The following is a 23,570-nucleotide window of genomic DNA, read 5'->3' as shown; positions in this document are numbered from 1 at the left end:
AGCAGGGGACTTCATGAGTCAAGCTCCTCTGGTTTTGGGAGTCCTTGATCTTACATGAGTGAAGAAGAGAAGGGGTCGGGTGCCAACGCGCCAGGCTCACCTGGCCAGGGGCGTGTCCTCCGGATTGCAACCAGGCACAGGGTAGGGTGCACAGGAGTCATCTGAGGGGGTTGTTGGAGAGGAGCTGGGCAGGTAGACTGCTGTCCACAGCATCAGGTTGCGTACGTGACACACTGGGTGGAGAACCTGAAACAACAGCTGCAATGTCACTAAGAGTGTAATCAGACAACAGCAGGACAAAAATAATGTTGAAAAATAACACTGTGGAAATTCTTGGAACATTGGAAGGACGACTCTCCAGCCATGGTATGTAAACAATATTTATAATAACTCTCTCTGATCTTGACTTTCAGATGTATTATTCAAGTAAGTGCAGCACTGACGTGGTCTGAATCCATGACTTAGAGGTAGGACAGCTTCAGAGTGCTTCAGTGTTTATTGCTATCTTTTTTTAAAGAATAACATGTTTAAGAAATATGCAGGAGTGCATGTGCAAAATGCCAACCAATGTCAATAATTTGTGCAGTTATTCAGAGATAATATTAATCACTGAAGTCCAACGATCCCTGTGTGACTTTTGAAGACTTTGATAGCTCTCTCTGTTTTGTTCAGGTCCTGAATGCACGATTAACGCCGACAGCCATCATTTAGAATATTAGCACAAGCACTACTTCCTGAAGGACTACAGGCAGACTCAAACAGAGGACGTACGGTCTCGGAGTGTGTGGAGTACAGCATGTTCTTCAGGGTGCGGTTGGCCGGTCTCAGCAGCGACCACACAGAGCAGGTCCTCTCTTGAACATGGCGGTCCTCCCTCTCCTTGCCGCTGTTACACAGGAAGGTGCCGAATAGACAGGAGTAGGTGTGCTGCACAAGCTTCACCTGCGTATGCAAACAAAAACATACAAGGACTCAAATACTCAGAACAGGTACCAGAAAAAGCATGACAGGAGCTTCCTTGTGGACATATGAGCTAACTGAAACACGCTTCAAACAGAGGCATGTTTGTTCCACTTGAAAAACATCCTGAAGCGTCTAACCATGACGCTGCAGGATGTTTGAATCCAACATGTTCCTCTTTATTTTGGGTAACTCTTTGAGGGTTTTGCACTTTTTCTGTCCCTCTCTCTACTCAGGGATGATGGGCTGCTCAAGAAATTATTATGAAACCTTTTTGATAGCATGTTGCGCTAATACATGTGTCTCATCTTTCACACACCATGAGACCAATTTGCAGAAAGGACAAGCACACATTCATTAGTAAAGACAAACCTCAAGAGATGATGATAAGAAGAATGATTTACATGACAGCATGCAAGGAAGGATGTTTATCAGGGTACAACAGATAGTATGCAATATCTTTTGAGTTTTGATGCTCAGAGCTTTGATATCATATTTGGGAGGAAATTTTGGTTCCAACACCGCTATCAATCTTTCATCATGAATCCTGTACACACCAGGAAGGCCTCGTTGAACTCAAAGGAGCAAGGGAACTGCCTCTGCAGCTGGTGCACACAGTCCAGCCACTGCAAGAAAACCGGGCAGCGTTCATTCAGGTCCTCAGAGTTTTCCCCGTGACCGCATCGGTCAGCGAATTTGTGGCCAAAGTCCAGCCACTCCGTCTCCACTAAAACTTGGAAGCCCTGCAAGAAGACAGAGCAACGTGGTAAACACATTTTTTATGTGCATGCTTCCTTTAGTGCAGAATGAAAATGTTAACAAATGCCAGAGTCAGTGAAGGAGCAAGAACTTGATCTGTACCTCAATAGTGCGGTAGTATGGGTCCAGCAGCAGCTTAGATAAAGCGACTATCTGAGGTGTGCGGTCCCAACCATCAGAGCAGTGCACCAGGACAGGCCTGTGGTCTCTGTCCACAGCATTCACCACCAGCAGCGCTGCCTTCAGCAGCAAAGAAAGATGCTGCAGCCACTTGGTGCTCTCCAGAGCAGAGAGCCAGCTGTAGACACACACAGAAACAGAAACACAAGAGTCAACGGGTGAACAACTAACATTGCCATATCATCAACTTGCTAGTTAAATTAACTTGTGAGCAAACAGTTTCCAATTACAACTTAGAAAAATACAAGCCTTGTCTTTTTTTTTCTTGCATTGTGATTACTTTTATGAACCAATTCAAAATACTGATCTAGTCTTGTGTCTTCTTTTGTGTCCTTTAAAATCTCTCATAATGTTCAACTAGAACATCAGTGGTAAATGCATTGATTTGAATATGAACTTGTGGATGTGTGTGTGCTCTGACAGACAAAAGAGAGGGAGAGCTGCTGTGCTGCTCACTAAACTCCCTTATAGCAGCATGAACAGATGTAAGTGATTGTCCGGGTTCTAACGTGAAACAAGGCAGATTGTTTGATAATTATAACTCTTTCCTTTCCTGTCTGCTGAAACATGTCTGCTCCATCATCAGTAATTCATGCCATAAAGACACAAATAACACAACCTCTGCTTAAAAAGTTTCACTAGCGACTCAGTTCTCACATCAGGTCAGCCTCATGTAGGGGGGATGTTACTACTGATGGAACAAAACTAACATCGGCAAGTTATGAGCGAGATCATGAGTGCAAAATAACATCAGCAACATGCTGCACAACACAAAACAACTACAATGGATGTTTATATTTAACATGAAATGACACACTGCAATCATGCAATCAAATAGAGCTGTAACAGCGGATGTCTCTTTCTCACTCGGCTCTTACATGTTGACATAGTGAGATTTGAAGCCATGACCTGAGCAGTGGGAGTCATTCATAAATGTAGGTAAATGTTTACCTATGTTGTCTTATCACTGTTATTTTTTTAAAGCACTGTGTGGGATCCGTATAACTAAAAAAACCTCTGAGCTCATATTTTTCTTGTTTTAAAACTGTAAAGTTTAGGCAAAAGACTCATTTTGTAATGCTGATGAAGAGAAGTCCAAAGATACAAAGTCCTACAGGAGTTAACCGTGTGATCTGATTAAACACTGTAAGCTGGGGAGATTTTTTAAACTCTCTTTTGTCTTCTGATTTGAATTTCTAACCACTTTCCGCGGCATTCTCCTGAGTCAGAGTGATTCGCATTATGGTGGCGTTTAGTCCAGGAGTCCAGATGGAAAGAGATCCTTAACTTGGGGTTTGGCCAGGATTTCTAAATCAGGCACAGATGTAAAGCCAAGGCCGAGACATAGCTGTGTTACCTACACTCACTACAGCAGAGTTTCAGAGCTTTGGATTTGATAATTGTCTAAAGAGGTTTAGAGTTGCAACAGAGGAAAATTGTGGTATTGCTTGAGGATTTACAAAAAAACCTACTTGGCTGGGTCAGGCATCTGAGTGCAGAGGAACCGCAGAGATTGGAAACTCTTGCGGATGGAGTGGATGTTAGCCATGCCCATAAACACCACCTCACAGTTGGGATAATACTCTGAAACAGGAGGAAAATAAAGGTTAAGAAACACAGGAAAGAAAGGAGAGGTGGTGGTTTTCATTTTAGTGAGCACAACAATCACATTTTCATTTTACTGACGTCGACCTGATTCTGCCTTTAACCGCGGACTGCTCTGAAGACCTACCTGGGCATTCACAGCCTCCCCCTTTGGCCCTGTTAGCTACAGCAGCAGCATAGGACCGGGCGTCTAAGATCAGTAACTTATGGGGTTGGATAGCCAAAGTCTCCACCTCTGAGCTGTGGGTCATGGAGGATTCTAGTGAAGACAAACACAAAGTTCTCTGTGAGCAAAGTTCAGTTTTTATAAACATGGGCAGATGAGTATCAAGATAAATACAGTGATCAAAAACAGTAAATGAACCCTCCACCATGAAGTCTCTGTGATCTGTGTGTTTGTGAGCCTGCTGTTTCAGACAAGCCCTGACAGATCAGATTGCACAACAGTGTCTGCTACTCGTGCAGATAACAAGTACAGTACACGATCAGCCCGCTGTCTGTCTGTCTGTCTGTCTGTCTGTCTGTCTGTCTGTCTGTCTGTCTGTCTGTCTGTCTGTCTGTGTGTGTGTGTGTGTGTGTGTGTGTGTGTGTGTGTGTGTGTGTGTGTGTGTGTGTGGGTGTGTGGGTGTGGGTGTGTTTTCACCTTGTAGTTTGTGTTGTAGTGTAGGTGTGTAGGTGTGTACAGTTTATCAGTGAGCGACTGGTGCTTAGTGAGCGTGAACTCTTACCAAAATCTGTGTCAGGCAGGTCAGAGCCGTTGGTGTAGCCTCCATTGGAAAGGTGCTTACGAGAGCTGCTGTCTACTGCACAGGCCTTGGCAATGGACTGGACCAGGTGCTCGTCGTCAGCGTTCCTCCAGCCCCACCAGCTGACCTCTGGCTGGCCGCAGCGGGCGATTACAGCTCCAGTGGTCTGTTGCCTATAGGAGTCGGGTCAGATAGAGCATTACAACAAAGGCTGTCTGTCTTGGCGATGTGTTTCACCTGATCTCTGTCTCTCTGATAACAGACGGTATAAACCATCTTTCCGCAAAACTACTCTAACGGCCTTTTTAACCTGCCTGCACAAAATATAACTTGTTTGTCTCCAGACTGGACAGAACTCCAACCAGAAACAAAAAGCGAGACCATATTTCTCCTCTTTTAAAGTCCTTACACTCCCTGTATGTTTTAGAATTGATTTTTAGATTTGACTGATCACTTTTAAAGCTCTTCATGGACTTTCTCACAGCTTCATAGCAGACACGTTAATACCATACGAGCCGGCGCGTACGTTGATCTACCCGAGGAGATCAGGTCTGCTGAGTCAGTGATTTTAAATCCCTTCCCTAAACATATTTTTATCAAGGAGCCTTTTCTGATTTTATCTGAACTTCATTTGATTTTTTTACTTGACTTTAACCATTTTTAAAAAATGATTTTAAAAGGATTTTACTCTTTTAGAGTTCTTCTAAAGGAATTTCATGTCTTGTATAAAAGGTTATATTTCTTGATCTTGCCTCGTGTGATTTTATGACCTGCTTCTTTTATTTTGCTGTCCGTGTAAAGCACGTTGAAACCTGTTTTTTGAAAAGTGCTCTTTGAATTATGTTATTATTATTAATATAAAACAACAGGTTTTATCTTTGGACTTTACTCCCTTCTGTTCTTTTTAAATAATTGGAACTTCAAACAGAAATGACTTCTATTATTGATTACTGTAGCTTTTTTATATACATAGATGAGCTATTTGGCATGTCATATTTCAAAGTTTAAATTAAAAAAAGGTCAATCTAAAAATGCTCACTGTGAAATGCTTAAGAGACAGTAACTTAAATGAAGTGTTTCAGATAGAACCTGAAATGAGCGGGTTCAAAGACACCAAACTGAGATAAGTAAAGACAATTTCGACCTATAAACATGTAAAGAGACTACACAGCTATCAGAGGTGTTATAAAGCCTTAAAAAACCAGCATAACAACCCTTCTGTAGAGTCACAGCTCTAAATAATTTAATTTAACCATGTTATCAACAAATGAGTGGAAAAATATACCGGAGAGCAGAAGACAGTTAGGCAGCCTCTACACGTGATCAGGTTTTATATTCATCCCATATATTGAAAAATTAAGGATTTTGGATGGAAATAAGCTCCCCATACTCTGATAAAGCAAACAAGGGGAGGGGCAGATTAATATAAAGTTATACTGTACAGGGAGAGGTATCTGAAAGAGGATATTGGTCTACTAAGCTGCACTCATCCCAAAACCTTATGAAAAAGGTTTCATAATAGATTACCAAAACATGCTGGCCTTATTTTTACAGTACACTGACCACATTTGTACTCATAAAGCATTAATAAATACCACAAACTGACAGCCTCTATCCATGCTACAGGAGCATTTTTTGATAAAGCAGCAAAACTCTCTATATCAACAACTATATCTTCTTCCTCACTGCAGTAAATTTACCCAGATATTTCCTGCTCAGATTTCATATCAGCTTCATGTCGTTTTTATACTTTGTGGTCAGCATGAAAAGTCACGATAAAGCACTCCTTCAGCAGCAGTGTCAGCGAGTGATAATGTCAAAGTTGACACAAGCACACAAACCTATAAACCACAGCAGGAAACCTCTTCCATGAGCGAAAGGCGGCCACGTTTTCCAGCTCCTTGTCTGTGATCCAAGCTGGCACCAGGAGCTGCTGAGGATAGCTGGGACAGAGTCTAACACAGCAGAGGGGCAGAAAGAGAGAGAGCACAGATCAAACAAGGAGACAAGAAGGAGGGGGATTCAGGTGAGATGCGATGGATAAACAAAAGTATGTGGGGCTGGGTATCATCAAGAATCTCTCACAGCTCGATTCCATTTTAGTTCTTTGGGTCCCGATTTGATCAATATTATTAAATATGTTCTGATATTAGTTTGTTAGTATACATAGATGACAGATATACCCAGATCATTCATTACACTACCTTCTAATATTTTTTAAATTATAATGTGTACATTCTTTGTATTTGTTTGGAAAAAACTCTCTCCATAATGAGATTAACTGTTGAATTATTCTTTGATAAACAAAGAATGGAACATTAAAGTACAGTTTGCTTTGCTCTGCTGACGTTGACGGCTCAGTAACTTCTTCTGCTTTAGAACTACGACTTCTGTCATGTATTTTCGTGTTGGTGTGACGTAGCATGTTTCCAGTCTGTATAATCTTCTTAAAGCGACCCGCAGGTTGAGCTTTAGCCACAGATTGTAAAACCTTGGTGTGGTGTATTGTTGCAGTATTTTATTACAGCCTTACAGAGCTCATATTCAACATGACCTCTATCAACTTCTTCAGTTCCAGTTTCACATCTATATGTAAAATGTTGTTGTCTGAACAGCTGATTAATCAAGAGAAGTCTCTCTCCAACAAGAGTCGCAAGAATCACCCACAGTGCCCCCACAGGAGTGGGGCTTCATTACAATGGAAATAATTGATTCAAGGATTGTCTGAACCGATATGGAATTAGTAAAAAAATATATTGCACTGCATTAATGATTCATTTTTTACTCAGCCCTTAAAGTGTTCATCCACAGGCATTTTATCCTGAGCTGACTTTCACTGCTCAGGGTGCAATACCAGTGAGTACAACAACACAACACATCACTCACTAAACCTCACAGACATACATATTTGTGCTGAACACCAGTGAAAACAAGGACCATATCTAACTTCTAGTTGAGGATGACAGAAATGTACACAGCAGCAGGAACCTCGTATGACAACAATCATCACCTGAACTTGCTGTTGATGTCAGATATCCTCCAGGCGTTCTGAGTGTCAAAGCCCATCCTCTCCACCTCGTTCTTGAACCAGGAGGTCACGTGTTCCCCTGCAGACAAGAGTCGAGATGTCTGATAAGCCAAGAGTTGAGTGTTCAGCTGAAACCATGTGAGCTTATGCAAGAGATAGTGGGGTACCTGGTCTGCACAGCTCCCCGTGCTGCTCCTTCTCACCGGCGTACACATCCATGCACCAGGCATGGAACGCAAAGGAGAAGAGGTCCTCCAGACGAGACGGAGGGCGCACCACGCTGTTCAGGCGTTTCAGCCATTCCTGACACTGCTCGAAGGTGGAGAACTGACACCTACGGAACAAAGAGAGAGTTTGCATTACACCTCCAACATGCTGCAAAGTCAAATCATTTTATTGCAAAAGCCTCTGATAAAAATATTTAGAGTAGCTATGCAAAATATTACTAATATCACACTAACATCATACATGCTTTTCATCTTTTCAGGGGTCGTGAAATGTGTGAGTGTTAATGATGCATGTGGCCTTGCTATCAGTATATGGCATGTTACAAAATTTTAATTAATTCAAAAGCCTCTGTGTTCACAACATTTCAACAGAGCTGTAGTCTACATACAAGTAGCCTACTGTATGTGTAGTTTACATGGAGCTCTGTTTAATGGGACAGAGTTTTGTTAAGTGCTTTTACAAGAAAGGGTTAAAAAACAATCTTGATTTAATTCAGAGATGGATTTGTTTCTATGATGCAAACTCATAGACAGCACATGCAGCTAAGAAGTTTCATTTTTTGATGGAATCTTTATTTTGATAGACGGTGGGCTGCAAGAAAGTTTTAAAGACACAGAGCGAACTGTAAACACAGGAACTAAAGACAGAGAGCGAGTGAGGGAGAGACAAAGAGAGACAGAGAGAGAGATGCTGTCCGAGTGACTAGGCTGTGTCCTTTTGTTACAAGTTGTGGACCTCAATGACATCAAAGCTGGTTATGTGGTTTGTAGTTACTAGAACACTCAGAAACTGTTAAGCACAAATCAGAATGAGATTACATTATACCAGTTTGTGTGATGAACTGTGGCTTTGTCTCTGTCTTCTGCTGAGGACTACAGATTTAAAGGTGACATATTGTGTTTGTTTCATCAAAATATATTGGTCTAAGAGGTCCCCAAAACATGTCTTTAAAGTTTATGCTCAAAAAAACACTTAGAAATCAGATTTTGGCATGCCTGAAAAACCCTCTTCTTCAGCCCTGCTCAGAACAGTCTGTTTTCCCTCTGACCACGCCCCCCCTCAGGAAGTGGATGTGCCCTCGGCTCTCCAGCACGTTGATCTAATGTTTACATGTTGGCTGAATATACACACTGCTTACAGACCGCGCTACTTCAACCCTCTGAATCTGATCCAGAATCTGATCCTGACGGAGAGGCGCCTGTAGCAGGACCTTTCTGAGCGATTGGTCACAGATTTTTTGTTTCTTGTTTTATTTGTCACTATGTCGATGTGTGTCTTGGTACACAGCTACTAACATGTAGCTATGTGGCTATGCTAACTAGTGCTAGTACTTTTCCATGAAAAATTAAAATCCTCCACTAGATCTTCAAATCTGCAGACGTGGGGAGTTAAAACCGACCTTTGTGTTTATTAAGACAGCCTACAACTAGCATGCCTCCCTCCTAAGCTCCTTGTTAGCACACATGTGTGCAGGGAATGAAAAACAGAGGAGGGGTTGAGTTGTATTTTATACAGTCTATGGGCTGAACAAGCTCCTAGCTCTGACTTCTGTTACAGACCGGATGGCGTTGTGACGTAACAAAAAAAAAAGAAGTCTGAAACGGCTGGTTTCAGCACACATTTACAGAAAGGTGTAGAAATCAGAACAGGGGCAGAATGGATTTTTTTCATTTTCAGGGGGTTTGTAGACATGCCAGGGAAACATATTTCAGGTAGAGAACCATTAAAAAGTCCATTTTGCATGATATGTCACCTTTAAAATGAGCTAATAGCTAACTCTGGTACAGTGAAATGGCTGTACACAGACCCTGTCAGAATAAATAAATAAATATATAAAACTTTATTAGCACATTATCATGAGCCATGCTGTTAACTAGTAGCCAATGCAGTGTGGTGCTTTCAGAGCCTGCCTGTAATCACTAACAGCAACATGGCTCATGGTCAAATTGCTGACTGCTCCTCTGTTGTGAGTCTTTGCTTTGATTTTACTGTTTTCAAGGTTACTGTTGGTAATCTCAAACTTCTGTTTAAACAATCATTCGATTTTTTTTTGCTAAAATTCATTTTATTTTTCATTTAACCAGGAAGTCCCATTGAGATTAAAGTCTCTTTTTCTAGATATAACATAACGGCCACCGCTGTAGCTATCATCAGATGTCTCTATTTCACTTTTACAGTTTCTTCCAACTTAAGAGCTTTGAGCATATCTTTACATAAAGCTATCAAAGTCTCATATAGACTCATAACCATCAACATACAACATTTACCACATGATCTGATTTTGACTATTTGTAGACTCAGAGGACAGATAACAAGATGGAAGGTGATGGCAGCGTGGTACGGGCAGGAACAGGTGATCATGTTTGTGAAATCAGGAAACATAGTTGTCTCAAAAATCAACAAACCATAAAAATTGTACAAAGATAAACTTGTGTTATCATTACGACTCCTCATGCGTATTGATTCTCCTGATTTTAGTGCAGATGGTCCGATCGTTTGGGTCATTCTGGAATGATCTTGGTTCCTGCCTTCTGGTTCCCCTGCTACCTTCACTGTGTGTGTTATGCTAAAGCTGTGCCGCAGCAACATACAACACATAGCGTGACGCTTCCCACTAGTTGCAACAACTATACCGTCCTGAGTCTGGTTCCTTGCAAAAAACCTGTATGATGACTGTAAATCAAGTGTCCTGTACCTTTGAAAGAAGAGGAGTATATCATTTGTCTCACCTGATGACTTTGCAGTCCTTACAGGTGACATGTAGCTGGAACATATCGCGACACTCCACACATTCGATGAGCTGAAGAGGAACCTGGTGGAAAGAGATTTACACTCTGTCAAATTTCTACATTTCATATCAACAGAGGCTGGAATGTAACAACCAAGAGTGTGCAGTCTGTACGAGTAGTGTGATAGACAGCAAATCATGCACTAGTCTAGTACATAAGAATGCAGAATCTGACTGCAAAGTGTGTATTTTCAGCATTTTCCAAGAAGTACGAACCGATCACACATCAGCAAGCTTCAGTGTATGCAGGAAAAAACGGCCTTGTGGAGAGCCTGGATGTCGTAACAACATCCCGGCTCCCATCAGCAGTAATCCCATGATTATTTATTTCCTGTATAAACAGATATCTGCATGCATGTGCAGCTAACAATCTGTTCTAGATCAAAAATGTCAGCTTGAGCAACTAATCTGCTTGTCCCCGTGTTACAAATACCAGTGTTAAGATTTCCTGACTTCCTGGATTGCGGCAGAAACGATCAACCCAGCCTCCATTCAAGAAACAAACATATTAACAGCTGTTTCTTTCTCCTCCTGAGGACAAAGATAGATTTTGACTGTTTTACTTACAGATCATCAGGAAGTTGTTATTTAATAAACTAAAAGAGTTGTTAATTGTAAGTAAATCACAGGAAGACATGTTTCTTTTCTGGGTTTATTCCTCTCAGGTAAGCCAGAGTGAAGCCTCTGTGTATTTACTATCGCAACATCGATCGCCTCCGCCCATCCCTCATACCCAACAGCACTGCCATACTCATTCACACCCTGGTAACTTCACGCATCCATTATTGTAATTCCCTCCTCTTTGGTCTCCCATTCAAATCCATCCATAAACTCCAACTGGTCCCGTCCTTCAGCAGCTTCACTGGTTACCGGTCAAAACTTGCATCAATTTCAAGATTCTGCTCCTCCCCTTTAAGGCCCTCCATAACCTCGCTCCTCCATAACTCTCTCAACTTTTCTATATCAACACACCCAGCTGCACTCTCAGGTCTTCTTCTTCCATTCACCTCACTACACCTGCCTGCTTAACCACCATCTGGTCAAGAGCCTTCAGCCAGTCTGCCCCAAGGGAGAAGTTCCGTTGGCTGGTGGTGAGCATAGACTGTAAATAAAGGTGGTGAGGCCTTCAGCAGTGTTTCTGCCCCCTGGTGGCTGGCTGCAGTATAGGTCGATCACAACGTTTCTCTGAGCTGTGTTTCCCATGTACAGAATGTACTTGTGCGGGCGGCCCAGGTGTATTTACAGCTGCACGAGTATATTTGCAGACTAATTTTGAACGTCCTTTTTTTACCCATAGCCTATGTGACACTGGCCATCTGAGATCAATTATCTAGTTTGCAACCTGCATTCGCTCTGCACCCCTCGCACATGTACGAGTAGCGTCTGTATATGAATAGTATGTCTCTGAAGCCAGAGCCCTGCACTCTGGCTTAGACTAATTTAACTTATTCATGTCTTTAAAAGCACTTCTATACTAGTCTTTGTACAGATAGAATTGTTTATAGTACATGTTTACTACTAACTAACCTCCTGTTCTTCTAATCGTCTTGTGCTGATGATACTCTCTTTACATCTTTCATAACAAACCTCCCTGAGGCTCACTTCTTGTACTCATGAGTGAAACTATCTCAAACAGGAGTTGTGTTATTTGGAGGACTTTAAAGAACATACTGCTGATAAAGGTTGTCAAAGGAGGAGATACATATAAGCTGACAGAAAGGAAAGAGGGGATGATATCAGTGGGGTCCGGACTTTGGTTGACTCTATCAAAAAATCACTTGTTTTACATCATTATCGACGACAGGACGGTGACTACTGTTTACCTGCATGCCGCTAAAAGTGATCTCAGTCAGCATCTCTCTCCTCTCGGTCAGTGAACACACAGGCGGGAGCAAGCAAGTTATCATGGTCACATGCAGAAACTTTGTCCTGACCCCTCTGCTAAGATTTCAGTGTATCAAAAAATGTATGTCCACTAGGGATGTAAGGATATATCGCAAATCGGTTAAAAATCAATACAAATACGGGTGGATTAAAATCGATTCAACATCATTTGTATCTGGATATAATTTTTAAACAGTAGAAGACACTATCTGCATTATATTCTGCTTGCTAAACATCATGAAGTCTCTTGCGCTGCTCTCTTATCACTCGCTTAGTGAAGGTGTTTTAAGTTTAAAGTAGGTTTGAGAATCAGCTGACTGCTCAGCTGGGGGCTGCAGCTGAGTGACAGGTCTCCACGAGCTCTTTTTTTCCTCCACCGCTGGACTGATTCTGACCCGGCGGACACATGACCTCGTTCACATGCTTATTTTTCTCAATAAGAATGAGTAGACAGAAAACTGGACACTGAGTCTGAAATATGATCCTGTTCAGTTGTCCTGTTGCAGTAAATCCACAGTGCCATGAAGGAAATTTTGATTTAGGGGGAACTAACTCATTTGGCATTATTTTTGGCATGGAAAACTTTTAAGCTTTTTTAATGATTAAATGATAATTGATCATTAACATTTCCAAAGATCGATCACGGAGAATACTTGAAATTACATTCCTAATTTAAAAAAGATTTACCTTATTTGTTTTACTATTTAATACTTTCATTTGGGAATCGTTCACTTTCCATTTCGTTATAATTGTTCTGCATTTTCAAACAAGGTATTTTTGTATGCTCATTTTTAGTTTTTTTGCAAGGTGCTGAAAAAAAGTGTGCAGTTGTTTTATTTGAGTTACAACACACCTTAAAAATGAAAAATAATTACTGTTTACAAAGAAATATAAGAGAAAAAATATATATTGAAACTGTCCATATTTGAAAAATTGAAATATAATAATAGTTATTTAAGTTTTGAGTTTAATCCAGTTTTCTTGAAAATGGTTGGAGAATCGTGAGTGAATCGTATCGTGAACCAAAAATCAGGATCTGAATCAAATTTTGGGTTGAGTGTATCGTAACATTCCTAATGTCCACTAAATTATTTTATTACCGCAGGACAACGAAATTAATAAATTAGTCAAATTCTGTTTTAAGCTTAAACTGCATACAAACTAGTGAGAGGCTACCTGTTCACAGCTTCAGCTTTAGAAAACCTGCAGGGCTCAGTAAGAGCAGAAAAACAAGTCGACCAATTTTGTCCCCGGCGTAATATTGTGCTCAAACAAATCAACGCCCTTATTTTAAGTAAACTTAAGTTATAGAAACATATTTTGCTTAATTCAATGTTTTAATTTATTTAATGAAAAAAACATGCAACTCCAACAACCCACAACAGGTCTAACATCACTCTGTGAGAAACAATGCTGAGCTCTATTAATATCTAGAACCTTGTTTGCTTTGCGTTGAGATAAGAGAACACAGAAATTATTTGATACTAGCTTGTATCTGTGTTTCCTTCTTGGTTCACAGCTACAGCTTCATCTTTTGTAGGCAAACAACATTCAAAGTACATAAGTATCATGTGCTTTTGACTGAAGAGAACACATTTGAATATTGTAGGGAAATACCTGCGCTGCTTTTGGCCAAGTCTTGTTAATTGAATGAAAGCAGTTTCAGCAGCACGGTGGGTTTTCAAACAAAGTGTGACTCAAGCTGCTCACACGGACCAGAATGATGCAAGAACGGCTGCACAGTGAAGCCGGTAGAGGGTTAGTACCTGATTGAGGTTTGTAAGCAACATTAAAAGGTTGGCAGAATACTGTGTGATTATGTTTTATACACTATTACTGGTTTCTTTTGTCACTTGGTATTAAACAGGACGATCAAGCAGGGTTCTACACCTCAAAGCAACAGTCAGGTCAGACAGGCATCACTCCACGCCATGCAGCTCTGCTAGGTACTTACTGACACCTCACAACAACACCCCTATCCAGAGAGAAACAGAGGGAACAATAATAAAAGTGATGCATGTTGATTTTTTACCATCCCCGTCTGTGAAAGGCTGCAATCACAGCACATTCCGGATGTTCAGGCATCCCGCTGCTTCAACTTAATTCATGCCCTCTAATCTACATCCCCTATCTTTCCACCATTGAAATTCCTGGGATGTTTTCAGAAGACTATCACTCCCACGCGGCACCTCCCACCCCGATTTGTGATCTCTGACAGCGTAGCCATGTGATGCACAGACCTCATCAGCTCTGAATATGTGTGAGGAGAATGTTGGCTCTGTCTAATGTGAGCACAGGGAAGCAGTGTGTGAGCCAAGAACTGGAGGCTTTTTGAGGTTCAATTTTCCCTGGCAACACATGACGGGCAGCCAGCAGACACAAGACACACTGAGAGGAGAGGAACCATTCCTCGCACTAGTATATTTACATTTTGCACACTTTGGGTGTTTGAATGCATCAGGGCAAAGCAGAAGTAAAAGTACAGCAAGCTGTAAACATCACACCCTGTCTCGATGTGACAACAACCACAATATCAACAGTTAAAGCTGAGAAGCAGAATATAAATAAATGCAGAGTGAAGAGTGGGGCCGGGCCAGATTAGGTGTTGCAATCCAGGCTGCTGGCTGCTTCAAAGCTCACAGATGACGGATGGTGAAGCCACTTTTTAACCAGAGGATTGTAACACCACATCAGGCCTTCTGCTGTGATTGTTTCTTTGGCTGACAGAGCTGACAGCATCAGACAGGAGAGACACTCTGTGGTGCCCTTTAATATCCAACTGACATGAGAGGACAGTTTTACTTTCTCGAGACATGGGGAAACATATGACGAGTGAGGCGAATAGTGGAAAAAAAATACACTGATCAGATTGGGGATTGAGAAATAGCTCATGACTTGTGATTGTTCAACTTTTCTGCTTCTGCATGTCAGCAGCAGGGGATTTGAGCGCAGCACAAGCTATTCTTCGGGCATTTAGACGAAGGTTTCTGGGCAAAATTAAAGGTATACTTGTTTTTTTTTATTACCTTAAATCCATACGATTACATACAGTGTTCTAAAAATAACAATCCATATGAGCCTCAAGGAAAAGACACCTAAAAACAAATGAGGATATTTCTGCAATAATGGATCACTGTTGGGTAAAAGAAGCTGGTCTCTCTTTCGTAACACGGTGAAAAAGGAGGGAGAGCAGAAGAGGCTGGACTGCCATGATCCCTTCTAGAACCTCTGCAACCAAGGCAACAGCAAGTGCAGAGAGAAACAGAGCGGGCAGGCTGGTCTAGAAAGAGAGGTGATGAAGAGTCATGCAGCACGGCTGCTGCCTGTGTAAATCAGCTCTGAATGGCCTGATCACCACAGTGCTGACACAATGGACCCGACTCTGTCCATTCACAAAACATTGCCTAACGCATAAACAGTCTCTGGCAGAGATAATGTGGGTTATTCCTTTCAACAGTGTCTGACTGTGAGGCTTATTGGTCTCTTTCTGGAATACTTACATTGACAACAGATTCTTTGAACTTGATGTGTAGACGGTAGTTGGATGTTGCAATGATGGCGTCCTCTGCTCTCCCCACGTACTCTGTAAACTCCCCGTGCAGCTCAGGAAAGGGCACCTGGCAACAACAGGAGAGGAGACGTTTCAAACAGAGAGCCACAAAGATCAGCAGTGAGGACGATGCACTCATATTAAAAGCTCTTTCTTTAAAGAACTATAAGTAACAGCAAAAATAAAAAAAGGACTTATACATTGAACATTTAGTTTCTTATGCATAATTAGCATGGCACCAAACATAATAAAACATTGCTTTAAAATGTATTGTTAAATTAAAAAGTTGGAACGCTGTGTTAAATGTAAAAAACAAAAACAGAATGTGAAGGTTTGCAAATCATTTGAATCCAATATTTAATAGAAAAGGGTGCAAAGACAACACATCAGGTGCTGAGACTGAAAAATTGTGTTGTGAAAAAGATATGCTTATTATAAATGTTCTTCCAGCAAACTGTTTAAAGAAAAGTTGGGACAGGTTTCTGGAGGTTTTAAAAGTGAACTGCAGACAGGCCAGTTTAGCACCTGGACTCTTCTACTACAGAGCCATGCTGTTGTAATACATGCAGAATGCGGTTTGGCTAAATATGTAAGGACTTCCTGAAGACGTCATTGTCTGGATGGCAGCATATGTTGCTCCTAAACCTGTATATATTGTTCAGCACTAATGGAGCCTTAACAGATGTGTAAGCTACCCATGCCATGGACTCTTATGATCCTCATACCTTCAGGGATGCTGGCTTTGAACTGTGAGCTGATAACAAGCCGGTGGGTCCCTCTCCTCTTTAGAGCGGAGGACACAGCGTCCATGATTTCCCAAAAATGTCAGATTTGTTTTGACAGACAGAAGAACACTGACCCACTTCACCTTAAATGGTTCATAGAGAAGTTGCCGGCGTTTCTGAACCATGTTCCTCTTTGCATAGTTCAATTTAACCTGCATGTATCGATGCAGTGACAAACTGTATTAACAGTCCATTGTTTTTGGAGGTTATTTTGCGCCCGTGCAAGGATTTCCACAACAGAGTCATGTCTGTTTTTTAAGGACACACTATTGATTTACAGCCTTGTTCCTTTGGTACAAAACGTTCTCCTGATGCTGTAAATCTTTCTATGACATTATAAACTGGAGATGGTGAAGTCCCAAACTCTATTTAATTTTAAACTCAGGAACAATATTGTGTAATTGTTGAGGTATTTGCACATGCAGTCTCTCACAGAGTTTTAAACCTCTCTTAACATCTTTACTTCTGAGAGACTCAGTCTCTCTCTGAAATACCTGTTTGATACCGAGTCATGTTACTAACATGTTGCAAGTTAACCTGGTTAGCATAAGACAGACAGACCACCAGAGTGCCCCCTTTTTGATCTCTGGGGAATGGAGTATTTTGTATATATGTATATGCATCAATCAATAATATTTCCTGCCGGTTCCTGTGGCAGCAACACAGGTACCATTTAAAATGTTTATACTTCTATGAAGACTTTTCTCAGACCATATTTGACATCAGGTTACAAATGGTTGGATGTTCATAACATAACTAAATATGTTTGTTGTTTAAATATTTCAAATCCTTAACCGACCAAACATAATATTTGAGATTGGCAAGCAGGTCCTTTTAAATTTGTATTTCAACAATGTGGCTTTTCAGACCACACTCCTCAACAGTCAGACAATGTTCCACCGTTAAAACACGTGTAAACTGACCATTGCATATCTAACCTAGAACCAGTGTGTGGAAAAATTTCAAAGTTGAATATCTACTGCCGTCCTGTTTTTTTACTATGTCTATGGCAAAGATGAAAATGCTGTCATAAATGAACAGCTTATCAGTCCTGACTTTAGCAGGCTGTGAAAAAGAAAGTAAAGATACTGCCACACTGTCGTTCCAACTCATTTGTGTGGACTGAGTGAAGCAGTTTTTAGGTACTGGGGAGATAGAGCTGTGACGTACAGGCGTAGCAGCTGCTGAGGAATGTGTGTTCAGTCCAAAACCATACATGTTTTTAATCAATGAAGCTGTGGACCTGTCACCTGACTGTCTCATATCGTGGTAAACATTTGTGTCTGGGTTTGATGGCAGCTCAAAGCAGACTAAAAACACAGGCTTGAATTCTGCCTGTTAATTTTTATAATGTCCAAGTTAAGAAATTATTACAAATGCAAAATAGCCAGGGATCACATTTTTGTCACTTCTCTTCAGCTTTCCTTTTCTCACTTCACAGATAAAACTATAAAACAATAAGATAGAGTGTTTTATGTTTATATTATTATACGTATCTTACATTTTGAACCTTGCTTCTAGGGCTGGTCAAACTGACAGTAAGTTTAAAGTGACATGTGACTTCCATGTGGCTGTGTCATGATGATTATGTAACTGATTACGAAGAAGAGACGCTCTCACATAAGAACAAATAACGCTCAGGTTCACTGTTTGTTGTATTTTGTTTGGTTTTTCAGCAGGAGGTATAGAGACAGGGCTGTGGCTTCCTCACCTGCATGTTCTCCTCCTCCAAGACCGGGGACTTCTTCGGGAAAATTTGATTGGCCTGGATACACTCCAAGCTCTGCAGCCCCTCCTCCTCCTGGAAAGCAGAAGACCAATAAATGATGCTGAACCAGTATCATACTTCACCACAACCTTATCACTTTCATGCACATTTATACATGACTGCACAGTTCTGAACATGACGCTGCTCTGTAACTCTTTGGAAAGTTAGACTTGGTCTTTGATATCTCTGCATTTTCAGTGGAGGAATGAATGAGACTATATTACTTCAGTTTACCTCAGTTTTCCTAGCCATAGTAGGGATTGACTTTCAGATTATTTAACCCTGGCTGAGAGCAAAAAAACAACTTCACAATGCTGTAAATAAAGCACATCCTGTAGCTACCAGATGATGTCAGTAGAGCAGACAGCAGCTACTGGCAGATACCACGATATCTGCAGTATGGCAGACCATCATATAGTTAACATTTGTGCTGTTCTCTATCAGAACTTTTGATATCTGATAGTATATAAGGTTGTCGCATAGCCAGAGGGACACTGCCAGAAGCTGCCACAGTAGTCCAGCCCACCCCCAAGAGCTGCTTTGGCAGGTCATCAACAGCGAATAAAACTGCTGCTGTAGCTAGAGCACCATAGTAGCTCTAATGATACTCAGTCATTGATGAGGTTGTTGTTAGACTTTTTCCTTCAGTTACCTGTTTGCAGTCAATGATCAAGAGACTAAAAATCAGTTTTCTGAAAATGTTCTATTTTTAAACTATAACTGTTAAAAATGTAAACATTAAAATATATTTAAATGTACTTTGAATATGTTCTAGTTCTAGTTACTTTACATTCAGATTTAAATACAGCTGGCAGACTGTTATTTCTTTAAATGCATGAAATGTAAATGCTAAGCAATGGAAGTCGACTAACCCCCTGTCATGGAGAGAGTACAATTGGAAGAACTTGGTTAGGTTCTTTATAACACCTGTACAAAAGCATTCAGAGGGGCAGACAGCATGCTGGAGAGGGTGTGGGACGCTGAGAGCAAACCACTTTCATGTGTTTTGGGATTGTTCAGAGATTGAAAATTACTGGAAGTCAATCAGAGATAGCATGCAACAAGTTCTAAAAATCCAGATTGATTTATGTTTTCAAGTATTGTATCTGGGTAAGATGCCACCTTAACTTATCGGTTTTTCCAGAGTGTACTTGTTTAGAGGAATGCTTTTGGCCAGCAAAAAAGCCATAACGAAAAAGTGGTTATGTCAGGATTCACATGCATTAGTAGATTGGTTTAATGTGATGCATGACATTTTTGTAATGGAAAAACTAACATTTACTCTGAGGCTCAAAAGTGATGTTTTTGATAATTGTTGGAAAGGATGGACTGAGTTCACTAACCCCCATAGATCAGATTTCAGGTAAAGATCTGCAGCTGCACTGTTACTCCCTTAGTTCACTGCTACACATGGACTGTTATGTTTTCTTTGTTTGTTGTATTTTTGTTTGTCCTCTTTGTTTTTCCTTGTGAAAAAAAAATGCTCATTTGAGAATGTGCTGTATAAATCTATCTTGAACTTAAAAAAAATGTTTAAAGTGTATATAAATATCTAATACAGTGTCACCTTTGGGAAGGTAAAGTTAGCTTCAAAAAAACAGCTTTAGAACATCTATACTGTCTTGAAACATTTTTACAGTCCAGCTAGCACAACCTTTTAATGAGCACTGTTTACTCTGCAGTTGTTTTTTTTCTTCATTATATAACAAGCAGAACACTGTTTGTTTTGACAACATTGTGCAATTTCTGTTCAATAAATCCAAAGTGAAATGTGTGCAACGTTAGTTTATTTATTATTTATATTCATGCTGTCATTAATTAGATTTTTATTGGTCTTATCCTTGTATTTTGCTTTTTTACACAACATATAATAAGCACTCTTTACTTCATCTCTATAGTAAATTTTAAATACAAAAAGTTGAAAGCAAATTCTCCTCACAACAGATAGAAACTAAAGTCTCTCACAATTTACATTTCCCCGCTGTAGCTGCTTCAGAAGCTTCCTGGAGCTACCGGATGTGCAGCGTTAAGCTTCTCTTATCCTACCAAACTAATATAGATTTCGGTCCCTGCTCATTGTCAGCAAACTGGTAACCAAAGGAAAAAGTATAACACACATTTTAACAACTGTATCAATGACATACAGTATATCCAAAGCTTGATCCATAAGGCAACTGGACTAGTAGAAACTTTGTGCCAGGACTGCTGGGCAGCTCTGATTAGCTACAGGGTGTGTCACTTCAAGCTACCATAAACATACCGTCTGTGGTCCCTGGTCATTAAAGCTGGGGTTGGTAGTCAGATTTAGATAGACTTTTTTTTATACTGGTTAAAATGATCTTTATGTCCTGATGGCAATCAATACATAATGTGTTTCTTAAAAAAAGAGCAGAAAAAAAGCAGCCATCTACAGCCGGATTAAACCTGGGAAAACACCAACCAATCCCTGCCATCAGGAGCCAAACTATGAAACCAATCAAATCCCATCCTGCTGTTCTGCCCGCCTCCTGCAGAGCGGACATTTCATGTTTGTTTGTGTTTTTAACTTTCACTGTGAGAATGTTTTGGTGTTTTCTAACTGCTGAGTGAGACATGAGCTGACGTAGTGCAAAACATAAACAATGTGCTGAGGACCGGTTTTGAATCAGTCACCATCATATGGTTGCGGATCAGCGGCGCTCGTGCATGTGAGCGGGGGGCGTCGTTTTGGAGGAACTCCACGGGGAGGGGGGGTTAGACGGAATTAGCATGAATTTGCTCAATTCAAATTCATGCTACTTTTCCGTGACTACCAACCCTAGCTTTAACAAAACACAGGAAACCTAAGAAATAGCAAAACTCTAAACATGGCAGCCATTTTTATTATTTATTTTGTAGATAATAATTATATTATGGTCTGGTAGCTAGCAGGGCCGCCATAGCTGCTCTGGCAGCTCTCTGTAGCAATGATAGCTACCAGAGATACTTTAGATAATGTGGCGTCTTCCGGTAGCCGAGAGACAGTGAGCTACTGTTACCATAAGTAAGTCAGCCCTCTTTACATTTCAGTGTACAATCCATGCAATTATAATCACCCACTGTTACAACAAGCTGAGGTGTAAGAGATGGCAGTCACTTAATGTTCTGAATCAAGGTCTGAGTTAAAATAAAAACATTTGAATGTGTTATGTTTAAAGGAAGTTTTCACCAACAGTCTGTGGGTTGATTGAGGTCAAAATGTTTGTGTCTATATTATGTAAGATGAGCATATCTCTGTTGCAGGATGCTTATCAGTGGGGAATGTAAGAGATGGGTATACAAGCAGAGTCAGGGATTTTTCCTTGAGGGCAAACTAGTGAAAAAAATGCTGGCCTTGTTCTGACAGGTCGAAGAGAGACTCTGGGCTGTGTTTGGTCAGGATCAGAGTTTAGACTGGACGGTGTTCAAAAAATGATTAAGGTGGTTGAAGAGATAGCAGATAACAGACTAGGCAGCCTGTTGAGTTCTGGCCAAGCTTAAGTCAAGCTGATACACACAGAGTTGTAATGGCTGGAGGAGCAGCATGCTGAGGCCAACCAGGGGGCAGCTGGCACACAGCAACATGCCAAGTTCACGAAATTCACGCAAATACAAGCCATTCAACGAGCAACACATCCAAACCGGTGCGTGTGACATGATGTAGTTATACAAAAAACTGTAACAAGCAGTGTTTAGGTGGCCTTAACAGGGCAGCTGTCAGGGAAAAGGGAAAAAGATCCTCTGAGGATCTTAGACATCGCTGTCTGCTCTCTCATAAATAGAGCCGATTGAAAAGAGCATCAATGGAAGTTTCTGATTCTTCAGCTAGCACACAGGCCACAGAGCAGTCACTGTCAAAGTGGGAAGTGAAATTATTTACCATGGCCCCTGTGAAGGAGTGTGGGTCACCAAACAAGGAACTCCGGCCTGGGCCAGCCTGTAAACACATAAATGAAGAGATATGAAAAGTTATTCTGATTGAAAAAAAACAAAGAGAAGCCTTTACTTCATTTTAGTTTATATGAAAGAAAATTACATTATAATGTTTAACAAAAAGCTGTAAAATGGCAAGCAATATTACAAAAACAGTACAGTACCATAAAGTCTTTTATGTATAATATGGAAGAACAATCATGAGATGGATTTCATGTAGATTGGTGATTCTGACTTGGTCTTAACACTGACTATAGGTCAGTAATATGATATGAAACAACTGATGAACAATATGATAGTTCTGTAAAGCTACTTTTTAATGTGGGGCCTATGAAGTGTTTCTAGTTCTGATACAGTTAAACGTTAATGGACAGATGGTTTGCTGATGATATTTATTCAGCTTGAAATGAATTTGAAGTTTAAACTGCTGTTCTTTCAGATGATTTGTTTACTAAAATGTGATTACATCTTCATAAAGGTTCTGTTAGTGGAGGTTTGAAGATAAGATCCACAATATCCCGCTTTGAGATCGTTGGCGCATCTCCTGTCCAATCTCTCTCAATCACACTTACATATTTTGCTAAAACAGTACATAGCTTCCTTTACACCATATTCATTTGCTCTCTAAATGAATAGGTATTGTGCGAGACAATGCACAGAGCGTAGCCCATCTTTGACCAGGAGATTCTAAGCTGTCACTGTCAAAAAGTTCAATATTGCAAATGAATTCAAGGTGATAACAACTAGGTAAAGTTTGGCTATCTGTGGTAGGATATAGTTTGAACCAGTTGCATCAAATGTAATAAAAAGACACAAGTCCTGATGGCTTCAGTTAAAGAAACAAACGCATCCTAAAACTTTTAAATAAAAACCATAGACAGTATAAATAATGGACGCAGTATCCGTGACGTCGCCCATCTGTTTCTGAAGTGCTGTTTTGAAGCCAATCATCGGCGGCAGCCATATTGGAAATGCTGAACACAACCAAACTTAGTGTGAGGTAAAGAGGCGGGGTTTGAACCTCCTCACCAACAGCTACAGTGTTCCCGCCTGTCAATCAAGTCAGCTGTGTCTCTAATAATGGAAAACTTGTAATCTAAATATCTTAGAAATGCTGAGTTATGAAAAAATTCACTCCCCCTGTACAATGTGTGCCAACAGTGTGTACACTCGATTTTTGTACCAGGCTGTAACATGTTTATTACTGCTGTAACGATTGTCTCTTTTGAATAGGTGTGTATGTGGTTTCCGGTACTTCCGGAGCCCGCCTCAAGCGGACACTCGAGGAACTGCAGTTTTTAACACTTCCGGATTGGCTTCAATTCTCGCCACTTGATAAAAAACAGAAATTTGACACAT

The 23,570-nt window shown here is 40.6% G+C and overlaps 1 protein-coding gene across 3 annotated transcripts in view; it reads right to left on the bottom strand.

Annotated features, from left to right (window-relative positions):
- mtmr3 (myotubularin related protein 3) overlaps positions 1–23,570 on the bottom strand; it is a 38,640-nt gene that overhangs the window by 11,822 nt on the left and 3,248 nt on the right. For all 3 annotated transcript variants that reach the window (XM_034691750.1, XM_034691751.1, XM_034691752.1), the window contains 14 exons: positions 22,159–22,215; positions 18,225–18,314; positions 15,679–15,795; positions 10,236–10,318; positions 7,446–7,612; positions 7,261–7,357; positions 6,092–6,205; positions 4,233–4,423; positions 3,632–3,763; positions 3,372–3,483; positions 1,822–2,017; positions 1,518–1,703; positions 772–942; positions 101–246 (listed from right to left, as the gene is read on the bottom strand). In XM_034691750.1, the coding sequence (XP_034547641.1) occupies positions 101–246; positions 772–942; positions 1,518–1,703; positions 1,822–2,017; positions 3,372–3,483; positions 3,632–3,763; positions 4,233–4,423; positions 6,092–6,205; positions 7,261–7,357; positions 7,446–7,612; positions 10,236–10,318; positions 15,679–15,795; positions 18,225–18,314; positions 22,159–22,161 (1,805 nt within the window). In that variant the 5' untranslated portion in view covers positions 22,162–22,215. The remainder of the gene's footprint in view (positions 1–100; positions 247–771; positions 943–1,517; positions 1,704–1,821; positions 2,018–3,371; positions 3,484–3,631; positions 3,764–4,232; positions 4,424–6,091; positions 6,206–7,260; positions 7,358–7,445; positions 7,613–10,235; positions 10,319–15,678; positions 15,796–18,224; positions 18,315–22,158; positions 22,216–23,570) is intronic.

This window comes from Notolabrus celidotus, chromosome 9, assembly GCF_009762535.1.
Source record: "Notolabrus celidotus isolate fNotCel1 chromosome 9, fNotCel1.pri, whole genome shotgun sequence".
Classification (NCBI taxonomy): Eukaryota; Metazoa; Chordata; class Actinopteri; order Labriformes; family Labridae; genus Notolabrus; species Notolabrus celidotus.
The sequence above is the reverse complement of the archived record's forward strand: the minus strand, read 5'-3'. Positions and strand labels throughout refer to the sequence as shown.